The sequence below is a fragment of the Sturnira hondurensis genome, unplaced genomic scaffold (genome assembly GCF_014824575.4).
Source record: "Sturnira hondurensis isolate 20B ecotype Veracruz unplaced genomic scaffold, ASM1482457v3 Scaffold0006437, whole genome shotgun sequence".
NCBI classification, from domain to species: domain Eukaryota; kingdom Metazoa; phylum Chordata; class Mammalia; order Chiroptera; family Phyllostomidae; genus Sturnira; species Sturnira hondurensis.
Genome location: NW_028079068.1, coordinates 6628127 through 6646334, shown reverse-complemented (window position 1 = coordinate 6646334; position 18208 = coordinate 6628127). Strand labels below are relative to the sequence as shown.

Genomic DNA, 18208 nt, shown 5'->3' with positions numbered 1-18208 from the left:
TTTCCTGCATATGGGCGCTGGAAAACTTCTGCTGACACAGAAGATGAGCTACGGGTTATGTACCCGAGACATAATTTCAACACTGGATGTGAATAGAATAACTGCCAGTACTTGAGCGGAGAGTAGAGGTGGGTGGGGCCATGCTTAGGAACTTCTGTCCACTGTGTCTGGTGGTAAATAGTGGGTCTGAATAGATTTCTTCCCGTGCAAGGATTTAAAAAAATACTCTGTGTCCTGTGAAAATAGTCTGTAGCGTATGAGAAAATGAGCATTACCTCAAGGTCTCAGAAAAGATCATTTAGCGCTGTCCTGGTAAGCTCTGTTGGTTAGAGCGTGCTCCTGATACGCCAAGGTTGCAGGTTCGGTCCTTGGTCAGGGTACATACAAGACTCAACCAATGAATGCATGAACAAGAAATTGATGTTTCTGTCTCTCTCTCACTCAAATCAGTAAATAATTAAAAAATTATAAAGCATGTATTTGAAAAAATCTATTCAGCAAAACAGGAAAACTGTAGGAGAGTGAAGCTTACCGTTTTTTAAAAGATGAAAAATGATGTAGTAGACAATTTTCCAAAAGTATTACTCCCCCACTTTAGTGGGAAAAATATATTTTCTGCTCTTTGATTTATGGGCTCTTGCTTTTGCCAACCGATTAGCACATGGCGCAAAGAAGGGCCTGAAATGAGCTGGTGCCAGTGAGCGTGCCCTCCTGGGCCCCTGCCGTGATGGCACTGGCCCCAGGGGAGGGTGGGAGACACGTGGAGCTCGTCTAGGACCAGCTGCGCGGCCTGGACCAGCCAACCCTCAGGGTACGCGCTTGTTGTTGAATGTTACTGAGATTGTGTAGTTTTGTGCAGCAGGCATGTAGCTTCTGTGAAACGTTAATAGGGAGTGATCAGAATGGGGATGGGAAAGGCACAGAAAGAAATAGCTAAAACATGAACACAGTATAAGGAAAAGCAAAATAAAGCAGGAAAAGGAAGTCTTCATTTTTAGAGAGAGGAATTAGAAGAATGAATTGGTGATATGGAGGGAAAACGTCCTCGTTATGGAGAAGGAAGAGACAAGATGACAAAAGAAAGACGATGTGTGTGGAAGATGGAGAATAGCTATCGATTCAGTGATTTTAGCTATTCTGAAGAATGACACTGAAATTTTCATGTTATAGGCTGAATTGTCTCCCAAAACTTATGCGTTGAAGTTCTAACTCTCAGTATTGTGGTTAAATTCGGCTGTAGGGTCTTTTAAGAATAAGTTAAAAATGAGGTCATTGGGGTGGGCGCTTAATTGAATGCAAATGATGTTCATGTAAGAAGAAATTTGGACACAGACTTGCACAGAGGGAAGACCAGGTGAAGAAACAATGATGAGGTGACCTTCTGCAAGCCAGGCAGAGAGGCCTCAGAACAAACCAGCCCTGCCACGGTCTTGAGCTTGGGTTTTAGCCTCCAGAATTGTGAAAAAATAAATTTCTGTTCGTTAAGTCACCAGTCTGAGATTTTTTGTTGTGGCAGCCCTAGCAAACAAAGAGAGAAACAGAAGCAACACCTTTAGTGTAAATGGGGGGAAAAAAGACATTGATCTGCAAATCAAAAGATTTCAAGGTAAAATTAATGAAAAATGTTATGATCCAGAAATTTTTATGAATTTCAGAGACAAATTCTGTAAGCACCAGGGAGAAAATCTATGTTATCTGTGGTGATGTGATAGTTATTTGCCCATCCAGTATTTATTCTCCCGGTCTTCATTTTTAACAAAAACCTTATTTTGTGCTTGGTGGCCATATGCCCAGCTACAAGGCTACATTTCCTAGCTTCCCATGTAGCTAATGGTAATTAATGAGACTTCTGCTTGCAAGCTGCTGCGTTGGGCTCATAGGAAAAGTTTAAAAGGTGCCAACTAAATTGGTATGCTTGCTCTTTTACCCTTCACGTGCCTTCCTTTACTTCCCATGTAGGACGTGGACTGGTGCCATTGGTCCATCTTGGACGTGAGGGAACCTTCAGGACGGAAGCCACATTTTAATTAGTTTCTTTAATGACATGGATCCTCTGTTATTATCCCTGAATAGTTGCATCTTTTATGTGACAGGAAGGAAAACCTTTGTTTTACTCAGGCCTCTACCACTTGGGTCTCCTGTTTTATACAGTTAACCTAGTTCTGATCCGTAGAAAGGAGAGAAAATCAGGGTCTCCCGACCAGGAAGTGCCAGAATACGGCAGAGCACAGAGTCGGCAAAGTGTTGATTCGGGGAGAGTTGGGACCACAGATTTCTGTACCCAGCCAGGTGGACATTGATGTGCGTGAGTGGCAGAGAGACATTCTCAGAAATTAGCAAAAAAAGTAAATCACTTTTATTTTCCAAGAAGAGTACTCAATCATAAACTCCGAGATATAAATCAAATTCAGCAATTTGAGGACAATCAAGTTGTAGGTACTTTATAGCCTCTGGGAGGCCTGCATACCAGTAAATATGTAAATTACATCAAATAATCGACAACTCTGTTTATACAAGATCAAAAATATTAGCTGCAAATTATTTTTGAAAAGCTCTAATAGCAGTTTAGTTCATTCTTTTTGGTGTGTGGCTTTCCATTTTTCCCAGCACCATGTATTGAAGAGGCTTTCTTTTCTCTGTTATATAATTTTGGCTCCTTTGCCCACAATTATTTGACCATGTACCTATGGATTTATTTCTGGCTGTCAGTTCTGTTCCATTGGTCTGCGTATCTGTTTTTCTGCCATTACCATGCTGTTTTGACTATTGTTGCTCTGTAGTGTAATTTGAAGTCAGGTAGTGTGACACCTCTGGCTTTGTTCTTTTCTCAGGATTGCTTTGGCTATTGCCTTTTGTGGTTCCATACAAATATGATGATCTTTTTGTGCTATTTCTTTAAAAAGTGCAGTGCTAATTATCACTGCAGTGGCAGTCATGTTACAACATGTAGATGTTTCAAGTTAACATGTTCATACTAAATTTATACAACATTATATGTCAAATATACTGCAATAAAAATAAATACATTAGAAAGAGAAGGTATATGTGGTCAAAGAATGCTACACAGTAATGAACAGATTTATTGTATATCTCAGCATTGTTAGTAGAGACTGGAAAATTTGGAGAGGCAGGAGATAGGAAGGAATGTTGGATTCTTGCTTGAATCAGAAGTTGTTTTATTTTGGATTTTAGTAATTAGAGTAAAGTGTTTAATTCATTTAAATTTGTGTATGTTAACCTAGATGTGTGTATTTAAAGATTTCTGTATTGAAAAATCACTAGAGAAAAGAACAAATATATTGTCCACTGCAAAGGATGATGTATTAGCCAGTGCTCTTGACTGCCTGTAGTAGAAATCTGTCCTGGAAAGTAAAGCAAGGACAGGAAGTTAGTGGAAAGTTATCAGGTAGGTCACCAAATCTAAGAGAAGCAGGTCTGTGTGGTCAGCTGTAAGACCCAGGAGGGACCAAGGGCGGGGAAGCTGCCGAGCACACGTCCTAACAGACAAGCCGTGGGGGGGTGGGGGGCGGTGCTGTTGTCTGGCTGGTGGCTGCCCTGCTGGCACCAGGCCTGTGTTGCTGGGTTTTTGACTCAGGTCAAGATGTTCTCTAAATGTCCCTCCGTCTTTTCTTTCTGTCCTCAGGATTCCAAGTCCTGGCTGGAAGCATTCAGTTTGTTGAGTCTGGGACATGTCTGCCCTCCTTCGACTTTCATAGTACGAAGTAATGTCCTCTTTCTTTTTTGCTTTGATCCAGACAGCGGAGAGTCACTCTCCAAGTACAAAGACTGATTTGATCGTCGGCGTCCAAAACAAACACACAAACCCCCAACAACAAGTTTCTACCGCTGGAGAAAAGAAATCACACGAAAGCACACAAATATAAAGAACTATATTTTTGGAGTAGAAAGGAATTAGAATGATATATATTTAAATCTGTATCCTTTCAGGGGTGTCCAACCTGCGGCCCATAGGCTGCCCGCAGCCCAGGATGGCTGTGAATGTGGCCCAACACAAAATTGTAAATTTACTTAAAATATTATGAGATTTTTTTTTGTGGTTACGTGTCATGGTGTAGTTGCTGTGTGGCCCAAGACAACTCTTCTTCTAGTGTGGCCCAGAGATCCCGAAAGGTTGGACACCCCTGTAGGTATAGATATAAATGTAAGTGTGTAGACACTCCCCGAAAGGGTAATGCTGAAACACTGACTTGTTAAAAGGAATTATCTGTGGGGAGTAAAAACGGGGGATGGGGTTTAGGCAAGAAGGACTCACTGCATACCCTCTGCCTTGTGAATATACTCATCATGAGCATATACGTGTATTATTATTACTTTAAAATAATAGCTATTGATGATGCTTTTGAATCATTTTTAATGAAATAGGAAAATATTTACTGATGAAGGGAAAAAGTAGGATTTAAAATTCTATACAGGATCATCCAAAGTGTGTTGAAAAAAGAGAATGTATACAATTTGTGTGTGTACGGTGGAGATGTAGGGATGCATGGACGGGCAGAGGCTTCGTTCTGTTCAGTGTTTCGGAAGGGCCTTCTACCAAAATTGTATTAGTAGATTTTTTTTTGTATTTTCTAAAAAGAACTCTTACTACCTTTACAAGGGGTGACCCCCCCAAAAACAGAATTGTTCCCTCTCCCCGATAGGTGAGTGTTCTAGGAACCCATCTGTATCAGCGTACCAGCTGGCATTGTTATGAGAGGCTGTGCTTGTCTTGAGTGAATTGTTTTTGAAGACTCTTCCAGTGATTTGCCAGCACACCTGCCCACACTGCACTGAGTGTTGAGCAATTTTGGGGCCCTCATGCCCCACTCTACCTATTCACCTCATCTTGCCCTGAGCAACATTTTTTGTTTCTCTGCATGAAAAAAGTCCTTAAAAGGAAACATTTTGCTGATGGGGACGAGGTGAAACAAAAAATGGCAGGAGCATTAAAAGGCACCAAAATTGATATGTTCAAAAACTGTTGAGCAGTGGAAAAAATGTCTCAATACGTGTATTGCATCAAATGCAGAATACTTTGAAGGTGACTGAAATTTAAACATGTGTGAATAAATACACAGTGTTTTTATAAATAAATCCCTTTTTGGGGGGGTCCTCATATAAGCTGGTAAAATCAATAAAAAGATATTTTAAAAAATAGTCAATTCTTTTATTTATTGCATGCATCCTGGGTTAATACTTGATTAACCTTGCTTTCTTGGACACTGTAGTTAGAGGAGGAGAGAATTTTAGACTCATGGGTTTTATTGCCATATTTGTCTGGGGTGTGTAAAGAACAACCTTGACCCCATTGTATTATATGCTGCCTAACTGTGTTGTCTTTTAACTTTGTCCTGTGCTGGTTTTCTTTCTCTTACCTTAAGTTTTTTTCCTCTCTTGTTAGATTTTAGCTTCACTTTATTTAGCATTAAATGTCTTTAATTCTTGGTCTGTCATTTGAGATCATGATTGTTTGTGACTTTTATACTCTCCGAGTCATTCATTATTTTTTCTCTATGTTCTAGCCAATTGTGAAACTATAGAAAATTACTCTGCCAGCCATTCCTGTTTCATTCTTCAGTTAAATTTTCTTAAAAAATTACTGTGCCAACCATTTCTGCTTCATTCTTGTTAAATTTTCTTACTAAGGGCATATTATCCTTGGCAGATATTTCTCAGCTCAGTTTGATTTAATAAACTTTTATGGGCACTTGATCTTTGGCAGGTACTGTGCCAGCTGTTGGGGTTATAGAGGTGAATATATTAGTCAGAAGATTTACCACTTACAGTTCAGCTCACCTCTGTCAAGTTTTAGTTTGATAATAAAATCAACCAAATGGACGGTTGCTGTAAATTTTGGACATAGTTGGACATATTTATTACTAAGGAAGGAACAGAAATAAGTTCTAATTAAAAAGCAAATGTTTAATAAGCTGTTCATACTTCTAATCCTTCTTTAAAAAAACTAAACAAACCCAAACGTTTCTTGGTTTGAAATGTTGAAGTCAAACACGTTTAGAAGTAGCTCCTTACTAATTGCATGGATGGTTAACAGGCGAAGTTTTCGGGGCCATGGTGGTAGTAGTTGCTTTTTCGGAATAGTTCCACTGGTTTTGCAGTTTCGCTGTGCGCCACCGTGGGGTTCGTTAGTGGCAGATCCCATTCGGTCACCATGTGCAGTGAGTAGTTTTTTGGAAATAGTCTTATGCTCATCAGTTGTCCTGAAAAACTCAGCTATGAACAATTCTCAATAGATTTTTCAAGAAAAGTAATCAAATGTATTTAAAAAGAAAAATAACTCCTATCAATATTTTGTTTCAAAATAAGGCAGTTCAGATCTTTCATATTAATTAGAAACTTGGGAAGAACAGTCCAATTTTGTTTTTTGTTTGTTTGTTTGTAAGAATACTTCCTCTGAGTGATTCCAAACCCTTTGAAGTTACTGGTTGATTAATTAATTAATACTCTCTGAACTTGATCTCTGGCGTATGATGAGAACAGGCTTTTCCCCACTGTCCAAAGCAGAAACCGAGGTGTGTTCCTGCTGTTTCAGTGTGATGTCCTACAGTGGCCCCTGCCTTTCTGTTGAGCTTTTTGTCTGTAGTAACTAAATGAAGAGTTCTCTTCAACTCTTGAGATTAAGTCCTTTCATAAAAGGACAAGAGAAAAATGAAAAGTCATTTGCAGAGTGACTTGCCTTTGGGTTAGTGTTCACAAAAGGAGAAAATTGAAGCCCAGGGGAAAATTTTAGAAAGAGAGATGAGTCTATGAAAATGGTTTTGCAGTAAATCGACTTTCTGAAAGTTTATTGATGGAGTTTGAGGGCCCTCTGGCTCTGATGAGAAAGTCAGCAGGTTATTTTTTTCAAGGTTAAAACTGCAAGCCATTTATTGCCCTATATATTTAACTAAAATATATTTTTAGCTAAAAACTGAGAAGATGATAGGTTTTGATCTCAAGTGAACCATGCGCACATCTGTGTTTATAGAAGTGTGTGTTATACTCATATATATATATATATATATATATATATATGTAATCACACCTGTCTACTGACTTTAGTGCTTCATGTACAGGCCTGACAGGTGGCATTCCAGCTATAGACCTGAACTTCCTGCTCATTGATACTTTCATTTAACAGTGATACTTTCATGTAGCAGTGCTTTAAAAATATTTTTCCACTTTTGTTATGGAAATATTTATAAAATACGTATTTTTCTTATTTAAAACTGAACTTTTTTTTATTTACTCATTGGCACCATCAAACATACTCCTTGGGTGTATGTATCTAGGGGCTAGAGAGGTATATGGAGAGGGTTTTCCAATTGTGAGTAAAATGCAGGTAAAAAGGGTGAGGAAGCGGAAAAGAAAAATGAGAAGATCATAGTAGTTAGTATGTGGAAGATAAATGGATGAATGTGTGATCCTAATGGATTTGTCCATTAATGTGATAGACAAACTGTTGTGATAAACTAGTGGATCTGAAAGCTCTGTTGGATTTTCTTAAGACATTTTAGGCGAGTAGGAAGTTCTAGCTATATTTTGGAGGAAAAGAGTTACTGGAACTGTATCAGTTTAGTTCTTGGTAGATGCTGTTTGTGCTACTTTTATATGTCATTCTTCACATGAGGTTGTTTCACATTAGCGTGCAAGTGATTCCAACAGTTGGAAATGTGCTAAGTTTGGGTTAGCTCCTGTCTTAGTCATAGTTGGATCCTCAGCAAGGGGGCATGGTGCCAGGCACCTAACAGATGCTTAAGACTTGTGTAATGAGCCCCTCTTTTCTGCATTAAGTGGAAAGGGAGACGTTAATGACTGTCATAATTATCCTTATGGCTTAGGACAAGGGGTCGCACATTACCAGCCCCCGATGAAAATATCTTAAATGATAATTTTGCCCTTTAACGTAAAGTTTGTTTTTCAGAGTTTTCTGAAAGAATATGGTTATTTTTTATTAGCTTAAAAATATACACTTACCTCGCACTTCCCTTCCAAAAGTAGCGTAGTGGGGAGATGGGGCTGTATCGCTATGGAGAAGGAGGGGGTGGGGTGTTCAGAATTGTATACATCCTCTTACTCCATTTGGAGAAAGTCTTCCTGCAGGTGTGGTCTCATGCCTGCTCCCCTCTGCTTTTATAACTCATTACATGGATCATTTCTAAGGGTAGCAACTGCTGCAGGTGATGGGTGTTGGGACTGGAAGGGGAGATGAGGACTCCTTTTGGCTTTGACTCTCTCCCCTTGAGACTTCGAGAAGCTTTTATGTTGTTGATGCAATGTGATGATTCAGTTTCTGGAAGGTGGGTTACAGGTGTTATTTGCCTTGGCATTGCTTGTGTTTTCTCACTGAACAGATGCCTATAAATAGGAGTTGACTTGAAAATTTAATTGTTTTTTATAGTCTTTTTATAAAAATTTATGTATTTACTTTGGAGATTATAAAGTTAATCATTAAGATAAGGGGCTAAGACCTTTTTGGAAAAGGTGATAAATACTGAATTAACCTGTTTGAGATTCCTTGAATCATCTTTTATTGTAGTGATTCTCAACTTGGTGAAATATGCGAACCTCTTTTAAAGAAGACTAAATGTCATGAGCTCCCAGAATATGTCGGAAAACTTGAACTTGAAAAACACAAAGTAGACTTACTAGATAAGCCTTCACTTGGCTATCATGATGTGGTGTCATTTGCTCTTTCTTTGCAGATAATTAATTTTTATACAGTAACAAAGGAGGACACTGAAATTGCACAGTGTAGTTTGGTTCTAAGGTGGTATCCAGATGATCCAGAACACACACATCAATTTTTTTAAACCTTGCATGGAAATGAAAAGACTGAATATTCAAGTACTTGGAAATCTTAGAATACACCATTATCCCTGCCTGTGACAGTCACCACCTTACGGGAAATGCACTTCAGAGATATTTGAAGTCACAGTGTAAAGAGGGCTCATAACAGAGACAATGATAAGGGACGGGCACAAAGTGGGACTCCGTTGTCCTGGGAGAAAGTGGGGAGTAACTGCTGCTCCTTTTCCCTGCAGCGCCCTCGTGAAAGACGCGCCTCCCGTTCCTCTGATTGATGTTACGAACCTTCCTACTCCTCGCAAGTTTCTTGATACCTCTCAGTATTCCACTCCTGGAAGCTCAAGCGGTAAGTATTTAATTCTCCAGCCGCTAAACTTCTTTTTGTAATATTGCCGCTTCTAGGCAAAGACCTAGGGACGCCTGGGGGTCTGGGGGAGCCTGAGGTTAGTGTCTTGGGTCCTCTGATGAGCCCTTTGCCTTCCCTAGAGGGAGTAAGGTTCAAGATGATTGACTGGGCCTGTTGGCATTTGTCATGGTTGGAAACCGGCGGCTGCATCTGGCTCGCCTGCTCCATCAGTTGTAGATGTGTTTGATTTGACAGGTAGTGTTTGTTTTTCTGAAGTTGAGTTTGAATGGTTTTTGGTGGGGTGTGTATTATCCTTTTTGATATAACCTTTACTGCTCCTGTTAGCTTTTTATTTTTAGAGGGAGTGGAGGAGAGAGAGAGACATCAATTTGTTGTTCTACTTATTTATGCATTCATTGGTTGATTATTGTACCTTCCCTGATCGGAGATCAAACCCACAACCTTCAAGTATGGGGAGGATGCTCTAACCAACTGAGCCACCCGGCCAGGGCTGCTCCTGTTAGCTTTGACCTAGCTGCTTCATGCCTTGCTCTCCCTGTGCAGTCCTTGAGCGCCTTTGAGTGTGTGAGCCCTGTTCTGTATCCTGACTCCTGTATCTTCCAGTGGCCACTTCATTTCGTATGTGCCCGACACACACACACACACACACACACACTCTCTCTCTCTCTCTCTCTCTCTCTCTCTCTCTCTGCAGTGTGAGAACGAGTCCTCGAACTAAGCATGTTTTTTCTTGGGCTGCCTAATACTCTGTTGACTAAGAGAAAGGAGAGCCATTTTGGCTTATATTTAACGTTGGGGCAGGGAGAGTGTACTTTGAACCTGGGCTCTGAGGGCTCCTGGGCCTCCGCCCAGAGCTGCTCTGCCTGCTGTTGCTGGGCCAGGTGGGTGCAAGGGCCCTGGGCAGCCTTTGTGGGCCGCCCTGAGGGCACCTGCCTTTGACACCTCCCTCCACACCTTTTAACCAAATGTAATGTCAACTATCATTGGTTTTTCAGATAAAAATTAGTTTTTATGGTTCTAATTAGTTATATAGTCCTTTAGAGCTTGAAATAATGAAGATACAGAAAAGGTAGAAAGATTATTTGGATTTGGTCAATATATTCTATATAACTAAATGAACGTGCTTTTTTGGGGGGTAGCTTAACATATTTTTATTGGGGCATGTTTAATTACCTTGTAAAAACATTATTTAATTAAATTTAGGGTTATATTTAGGCTTAGAACCTTGAAGTTTATTGCTTTTACTATAGGAATTACAAGATTTTTCTGAAAGTCTGCTTACTTACTGATTTTTTTGGAAAGACCCCTAACACTGATTTTATTTTGATACTTGACAAAGGTTTTTACGCAGTCTCTGTTAAAAGGTTTGGTTTTCCTTCTCTTTCTGACCTAGTGTTGAATATTCTTTGACTGCGGCACTGCTTTGGGCTCTGCAGTGTGTGGAGTCAGGAAACAGAAGATATTTCCCGACGTGTGATTTGCATCGCCTCTCATTTTTGTGGAAATTATCAATGGCTGTGTCTTTGTGTTTTTATAGTGTTATCACTGCTGAGCTCGGTTAGGTCAGTTTGTGTCAGCATTGCCCAGTCAGGAGCCAAGGGAGAGAGAAATGTAATGGCTTATGAAGAAATGAGAGGGCAGGCGCTTTGCGAATGAAAAGTACTGTGTAGATACGAAATAAACTGAAAATGCCAATTATGGGAAATTTCAGTACAAACTTAATGTTGCAACATCTGTTATTTTTAACAAGACAAACTCTTACTTTGTGATGGGCGTTTTTTCTACCAGGCGCTGTTGTTAGCGTTTATCACTTAGTGGAGCTCATGTGGACACTTGGGCCTTCTCAGGCTCTTCCTTAATTACCGGGAGTGACCCTCGAAGAACTGTGCATGGCAGTTCAGCGGACCTGGGACCATTATGCAGAATACTTGTAGATATGTGTACAAACCTTAATTTTTATTTATTTTATTTTTTTCCAAGTTTTTTATTTAATTATTTTTCAAGTACAGTTTTCTGTCTATTACTCCCATCCCATCCCACCCCAAACCTTAATTTTTAGAAGGGCTCACTTCTTGACTGTTTTGGAGACTGTTGATCTCGTGATTTTTCTGTGGGTGATTGAAAAAGAAGGCAGTTAAATTATCATTGATTAAAATCAGTAATAGTGGTAATTAAGATGTGTTTAGTGCCTATATCTCTGAAACTATTTTAAGTGCTTTATATGCATTTACTCATTTAGTTCTTCGGTAGTCTTTTAAGATAGATAAGGTAGCAGGTCTTTGAATAATGTTTTGTTGCAACGTTGATGAAATGCCCTAAGAACCTAACTAGTGTTGTATGCATTATTTCACTTGAAGTTGCAGAATTGCCGAAGACATTAAGTGTGAGGACTTACTGTACTATTAGCCCAAGTTTACAGATGAGAGCACTGAGACTTAGGGAGGGTAAATAATTGGTTTAACCAACTCAGCTGACAAGTGGCATAGCTGGAATTTCATACCCGGAGCTGGGTTCCAGTGTGCTCAGTTTGTTTTCTTGCAGATAGGCGGGGTGTGCACTTACCACAGCATAAATCTGTCATTGTTCACTGTGTGGTTGTTTAGGTTACGAGTTCACTGTGGGTTTCATGGGGCCAAAGTGAAGGTGTGAGCAGGGCTGTGCTCCGTCCCGAGGATCGATGGGAAAATTCGTTCACTTGTCTTTTCTTGCTTCCCTTTGCCTTGTGGTCCCTTTCTCTCTATTCAGAACCAGAGAGATGATGGTTCTGATGGTGGGTCACATCCTTTTTGTGTTCTATTTCTCTGACCCTCTCTTCTGTCTCCTCCTTCCTTTTTGTTAGGGCTCGTGTGAGTAGATTGATTTCCACTGGATGATTCAGGCTGGTCTCCCAATCTCAGTGTCCCTAACCCTAGTATATCTGCAAAGCTTCCTCTGCCGTGTAAGGTAGCATTTCCAGAGTCTGGGTGTTAGGACATGGATATCTTTCTGGCACCATTATTCTGCTCATCACACTCTGCCCTTAAGTTATCTTTAGGGGCCAGTGTATAAAAATGAGACGTTTTTGAAGTTATATGTGAAGTCTTTTTAAGTCATTGCACTTCTAGTCTTCAGGTCTGTATTAATCTGGGTCACATTATTATAGGGGATTGTGTAAATGAGGAAGATGTAAATTATGTAGAGAACTGCATAAAATGATACTAAGCACACATAAAAGTGTGAGGCTGATGAAATGTATTATAATGAAGGGCAGACATTTTCTTATTCTTAATAATGAACGGTAAGTCCTGAGAGTCTGTTTGTGAAGTGCTCTGCAGGTCAGCCTAGGAAGCAATGTCATTTTCAGCAGGTAATTTAGCATAGGCTCTCGGAGCTTCCCTCTCATGTGGTGAAGTAGTAGGATTAAGGGCGTAATCCATTAGAACTGACGTTTTTATGGAGGGAGTTCTGGTAGGGAATCCCTGGGTGGAACAGATCTTCCATGGGGGTGCCGTAAATTAAGGTTGGAGGTGGTTCCTGAGAACCTTCCAATTGTTATTAATTAAATGGGAATTTTGATTACTTGTGAATGAGATTTTTTTCAAATGTCTTCTTTAGAGGCAGAGTCGTGACTTTTCTGTGAGAGATTTTCTGTTGAAGTTGAGGTGTTACAGTTTGTGAGATAACATTGTTACGTCGTTCAGCTGATGCAAACCATGACGTAGTTAGGGTGGGTACTATCGTTATCATTATGCTCATTTATATCTATCATATTTAAGTATGTTTCAGATGTTTAGGTTATCATAAAACTTGTATGGAATTATATGTGCATACCTCATGTAATTAAAAAACAAAGCACTTAATTATAAAATGTAAAATCAAGGCACAGATTGGCAGAAACAAGCAGTCCATTAAGAGAAAAATGATCAGCGTCCCCCTAGCTTTCCTAAGTGATAACGGAGAAAAGAAATGGCATAATAAATGACTGGGCAAAAGGGGCCATTTGCAGAAGAGTCCACATACATGGAAATATTGGCATTCTTCTGACAAAGTATCCAGACTATATAAAGAACCCCTGTAAATGAATAGAACAAGCTAACAGAAAAATAGGCAAAAATATGAACAGGTAGATTGTATAAGAAGATATGGATGCTAGTAAAATGTATCAAAAGCTGCTTATACTGTCTAGTTAATCAGGTATTTAAAAACCTCATTTTACAAACATGGAAACTAAGTCCAGGAATATTGAGGGATTGGTCCAGGTTCAAGCCAGACGGTGGTGGTTGGAGCCTCTTGCTGTTCTCACTGAAAAGTGTCGGGATGCCTTTTGCAAGTCTTTTGCCTGTTATTTTCACCTGTCACAGTATTGACTAATGTGCAGGGAAACTGATGACTAATGTAGATGTAATAATTCAACTGTAACTTGGGTAGAAGGACTGGAGAGTGTGGAGAAAAGCCAGTAATGGTGGGAAAATGTTGTTTTAAGCTTTTGGATTCTCAGTGTGTCCTTTCCCGTGGCCTGTGCCCTTGGAACACTTTGAGCCATTACTCCCTGGGTAAACAGGCTCTTCGTCTGTGGCCTCTGTGTTTGTTTTATTCAGGCTCCCGCTGGGATCGTGGCTGTGATGACACTGGACTTCTTTTCTCTTTGGGGCCGGCAGTGGTTAAGCAGTAAAATGTAAAGAGAGTACAAGTTAGATGATTTTTTTCTTTCGCTGCTGTTTTATTGGTGTGCATTTTATCTCATAAAATCTTGTTCTGGGACTTAATATTTGTCTTAAGAATTTTGGATTAGATATTTAAAATAGTTTCTCTACTTTGGGTAGGAGCTACAAATCCCAACGTGAGAGAAGATGAAGTTGTCCTCTTGGAACCCACAAGTCTAGGATAATAAAGATCTGATTCTCCAGAATGTTGTGACGTTTTCTGAGTTATATTTGTCCTGAGGTCAGGGTCTCCCTTGGCATTTTAAAGCAGTTGTTCCTAAAGTATCTTGCGTTTACTTATGAAATATCTTTGTTGATTCCTATAATTGATCATGTGTACAATTGAGGGAATATACAAGAGAGACAGAATAGAATTAATAGTTTAAATATTTCTAAGTGGAAAAATGAAGCAAGCCCAGAGTTTTAAAAATTTATTTATAATATATTTATTATATTGTGTGTATTATAAAATATGAATATGATATTACTCGTATATTAGAGAGCAATATAACCACCACCATGTACTCTCCACTAGATAATAAATATTAATATTTTTCCATATTCACTTCAGAGTCCCTTTTTATAAAAAATAAAATACTGCAAAGTCCTGGACAGGTAGCTCGGTTGGTTAGAGTGCTGTCCCAGTGTGCCAAGGCTGCGGGTCGGGTCCCTGCTCAGGCCCCGTGCAAGAGTCAGCCTGCGACTGTGGAAGTAAGCGGCACAACAAATCCGTGCCTCCCTTCCACGTCTTCTCTTTTTCTAAAAATCAATAAATAAAAAAAAACATTACAAGTACAGTCGAAGCCCCCTGTAATTGGGTGAATTCTTCCTTAATTTCTTTCCTCTCTCTTTTGCCACAGTGGTAATGCTATTTTGAAATTGTTCTTTATCTTTTTCTTGTACGCCTTTGTACTTTTACTCTGTGTATGAATGTGTGTGCGTACTTTGTTGTGCATTTGTAAAGAGAGAAACAGTACAGCTCGTATATTTTATATATGTGTATATCAACATATGAGCAATATGTATGTTGTTTGTATATTTTTATATAGAAATTATTCTTTTGAGTATTTTAAGGTTTAAGAAAATTGTATGACTAAATTTATTTACTTAATTTTAATTGTATGATTTACTTACAATTGTATAATGTAACATGCGTCATTCTTCTACTTGGGTGTTTCACTCAATATCATATTTTTTTGGATTTTCTCCTGTGACAGTATAGCTCTAGTTTTTAAATCTTAATGACTGTTACAGTAGTTCATAAAGTATATCACTATTCATTCCCCTATAGATAAGGTATAAGTTGTTCCTCGTTTCTCATCATTAAGAACCTATAGCAGTGAGTGTTCTTGTACACGTTTCTGTAGGACAGAAAGACGGTGATTGTTGGTGCCCAAGCAGTGGTCTCTCGGGAATCGGTTATAGGAAGATCGGAGACACCGAACCCTTCCTTCAGCCTCGGGGGTCGCCAGTGGGTCTCCGGCAGTCAGAATTCCTAGGAAAGCCTCTAGCCACGTGCAGCCGCCTCCACTGACCCTAGTTGTGTGGGACCTGTAGCAGTGTTTTCCATGTGTGCCTCCAGGGCCCAAAGGTGGGGAGTCCTGTTTTGAGAGAGAGAGAGCAGGAAATGTTTATTAGCATTTTAGACTTTTCTTGCCAAATGACTTTTTAAAGTGATTGTACCAATGTATTGATAGATTCCTCTGGGCTGTGCATGGGCATTTGGTTCTCTACTTTTTGTCCTTAAATTTGGCTTTGTTAGATTTTAATTTCTGCAAATTGACTTTTACAAGTCTGACAGATTTTGTTTTTAGTTTTTTTAGCTTAAGTTTCTTTAGTTTGCAGTTCTCTGGGTTTTAGTGGTGCAGAGAGTCCACGATATGGACTCTTCCATATGTGTGAAGTCTTCCATATGAGTCCATATATGGACTCTTCCATATGTGTGAAGTCCATATGGGCCATTCGGGTCTTTTGAGTCGTCTATTGTGTGCCCAGTTTGTATTATTTTATTAGGCTATTGCTTTTAACCATAATATATAAGAAAGCTAAGTGGATGCGAATCATTTTTCTGTTTTGTTTCCACCCATCCCATCTAAGTAATCAATCATTAGTTTCTAGTTTATTCTTACTCTGTTTCTTTTGGCACAAAGGAGCAGATAAATGTATTTTTTTTCCACACCTTCTGTGAAGGGTAGGATACAATACTCACTCTCTTACACTTTGCTCTTTTTGCTTTATAATGTATCTTGGAAATCACTCCATATTACTTCATAGAAATTTTGGTTTTTTAAATACTTGCATAGTACTTCATTATGTCGATTTGCCGTAATTCAACCACCATATGTAGAAGTATCTTTGCAAGCAGTGAGTCAATGAATAGCTTTGTCCACATGTATTTTCATATTTTGGGGTGTATCATTAGGGTGAGTATCTAGAAGAGGGGTAACTCAATCAGAAGGTAAGTCTTTTTGGCCATGCCAAATTCTGCTCCAGAAGAGTTTTGCCAGCTTGCTTTCCCGCCCTCAGAGTGTGAGGGTGCTTGTTTTTCTCACAGCTCTGCCAAGTAATGTGCTGTCATGATTTTTTATTTTTGCCATTTTAATAGGTAAAGAGTGGTATCACAGTATTGTTTAATTTGCATTTCTCTGAGTCTGAACAATTTTTCTTATGTTTAAAGTTCATTTTTTTATATCTTTTGTTCATTGTCATTGTGTTTTATCTATTTTTTCCTATTTTATTTTTAAATCTATGAGTATATAAATGGATTTCCTAATATGGAACCTATTATTCATTCCTAGAGTAAATCCCTCTTGATCATGATGTATTTTCTCGGAGTGGTGTTGAATTTTGCCACAAGTATTTTATTTAGGTGTTTGCATAGATGATCGTAAGTGATTGTCCTATACTCTAAATCTTATTTGATTTTGATTTCATTGTTATTATTTGCTTCATAAAAGGAATGAGAAAGTTTTCCTTCATTTTCAGTTCTCGGGAACAATTTATAGAGCATTGGGTCTATTGGGTGTTTGAAAGTTTTGCAATTGCCCCGTGAAACTATTTGGATCTGGTTCATTTTTATATTTTTACTTTTTATTTATTAATACTTTTTTCTAATTCTTCTATGCAAATTTTTCTCTATAAGCATTCTGTTCCTAATGGGATCAATTTTAATAACCTGTAGTTTCGTAGGAAAACTAACTTTTTTAGTTTTCAAATTTTATATGTAGAGGTCTACAAAGTATTTCCCTGTGGTTCTGAAATTTTCTTGTTGCCTTTTTGTCCTTTATTCTATATTTGTGCTGTCTCCTTTTCTTCTTGATCAAAGTAGCTAGCAGCTTGTCCGTAGTGTTCATTTTTTCCCCCCAAGAAATCACCAGGATTTTAATTTTATTGATTAGGTCTATTATTTTTCTCTTCTGTACCTCATTATTACTTGCTTTTACCTTTAGTTTTTCCTTCTTTGTGCCTCCCCGCAATTGAAATTATGTTTAATTCTTTCATTTTTATTGGTAAAAGTGTTTAATGACATGAATTTTTCTCTCAAAAGTACTTTAACTGTATCCCATAGATATTAGTATATACTATTTTCATTGCCATTTAAAAAAAACTGGCTTATTTCAGTCTGTGTTTGGATGAGAATCCAAATTCTTCTATATAGTAGAAGAACTTTAAATTTAAAGATAAAAGGGTCTTTTGTGATTGCTTTGTTTATTCATTTCTAGTTTTATTGCATTTAACTTGGTGGTGTTTATAATATTTCTACTTTATGGAACTTACATTTTCTTGTAACTTAATATATGGTCAATTTTTGTAAATGTCCTATGGGTACTGTAGAAGAAGGTTCATTCTCTATTATTAGGTGTAGAGTTTGATAGATAGCTGTAGGTATATTTATTTAATTGTACCATTTAGGTCTTCTGTCTCTTTTTGTGTGTGTGATTTATTAAAGTTTAGCATGTTTTTCCTCTGTGTCTCTGCATTGCCTGTAGTTCCCTGCCCTCCAGACGGTGGTTGTTCTTTTATTTGGTATGTAGTCACAAGTGTTACAGCTTTATTAGGAATTGTGGCTTTGGGATTAAATGCCCTTCTCTGTCATGGTTAAGGCTGTTTGGCTGGAATACCTTTGTTCATTCTGTAGTTCTAGCCTTTCTAAATTAGTTTGTTTTAGAAATATGTGTAGCATATAATTGGCCCTTGCTTTGTGAGTCACATTGAAAATCCTGTTGGTAGGGAAGTTGAATCCATTGACATGTATATCAATATGACTGATAGATTTGTCTCCACTCTAACATAGTATTTTATGAGTGTGTATTGTATTTGTTGTGTTTCTGAAATATTGTTTGCTCTTTAGATT

At 38.5% G+C, this 18208-nt stretch overlaps 1 protein-coding gene across 2 annotated transcripts in view; it reads left to right on the top strand.

The window, feature by feature from the left end:
• EXOC4 (exocyst complex component 4) overlaps positions 1 to 18208 on the top strand; it is a 679809-nt gene that overhangs the window by 55904 nt on the left and 605697 nt on the right. For both annotated transcript variants that reach the window (XM_037049172.1, XM_037049173.1), the window contains exon 5: positions 9042 to 9151. In XM_037049172.1, the coding sequence (XP_036905067.1) occupies positions 9042 to 9151 (110 nt within the window). The remainder of the gene's footprint in view (positions 1 to 9041; positions 9152 to 18208) is intronic.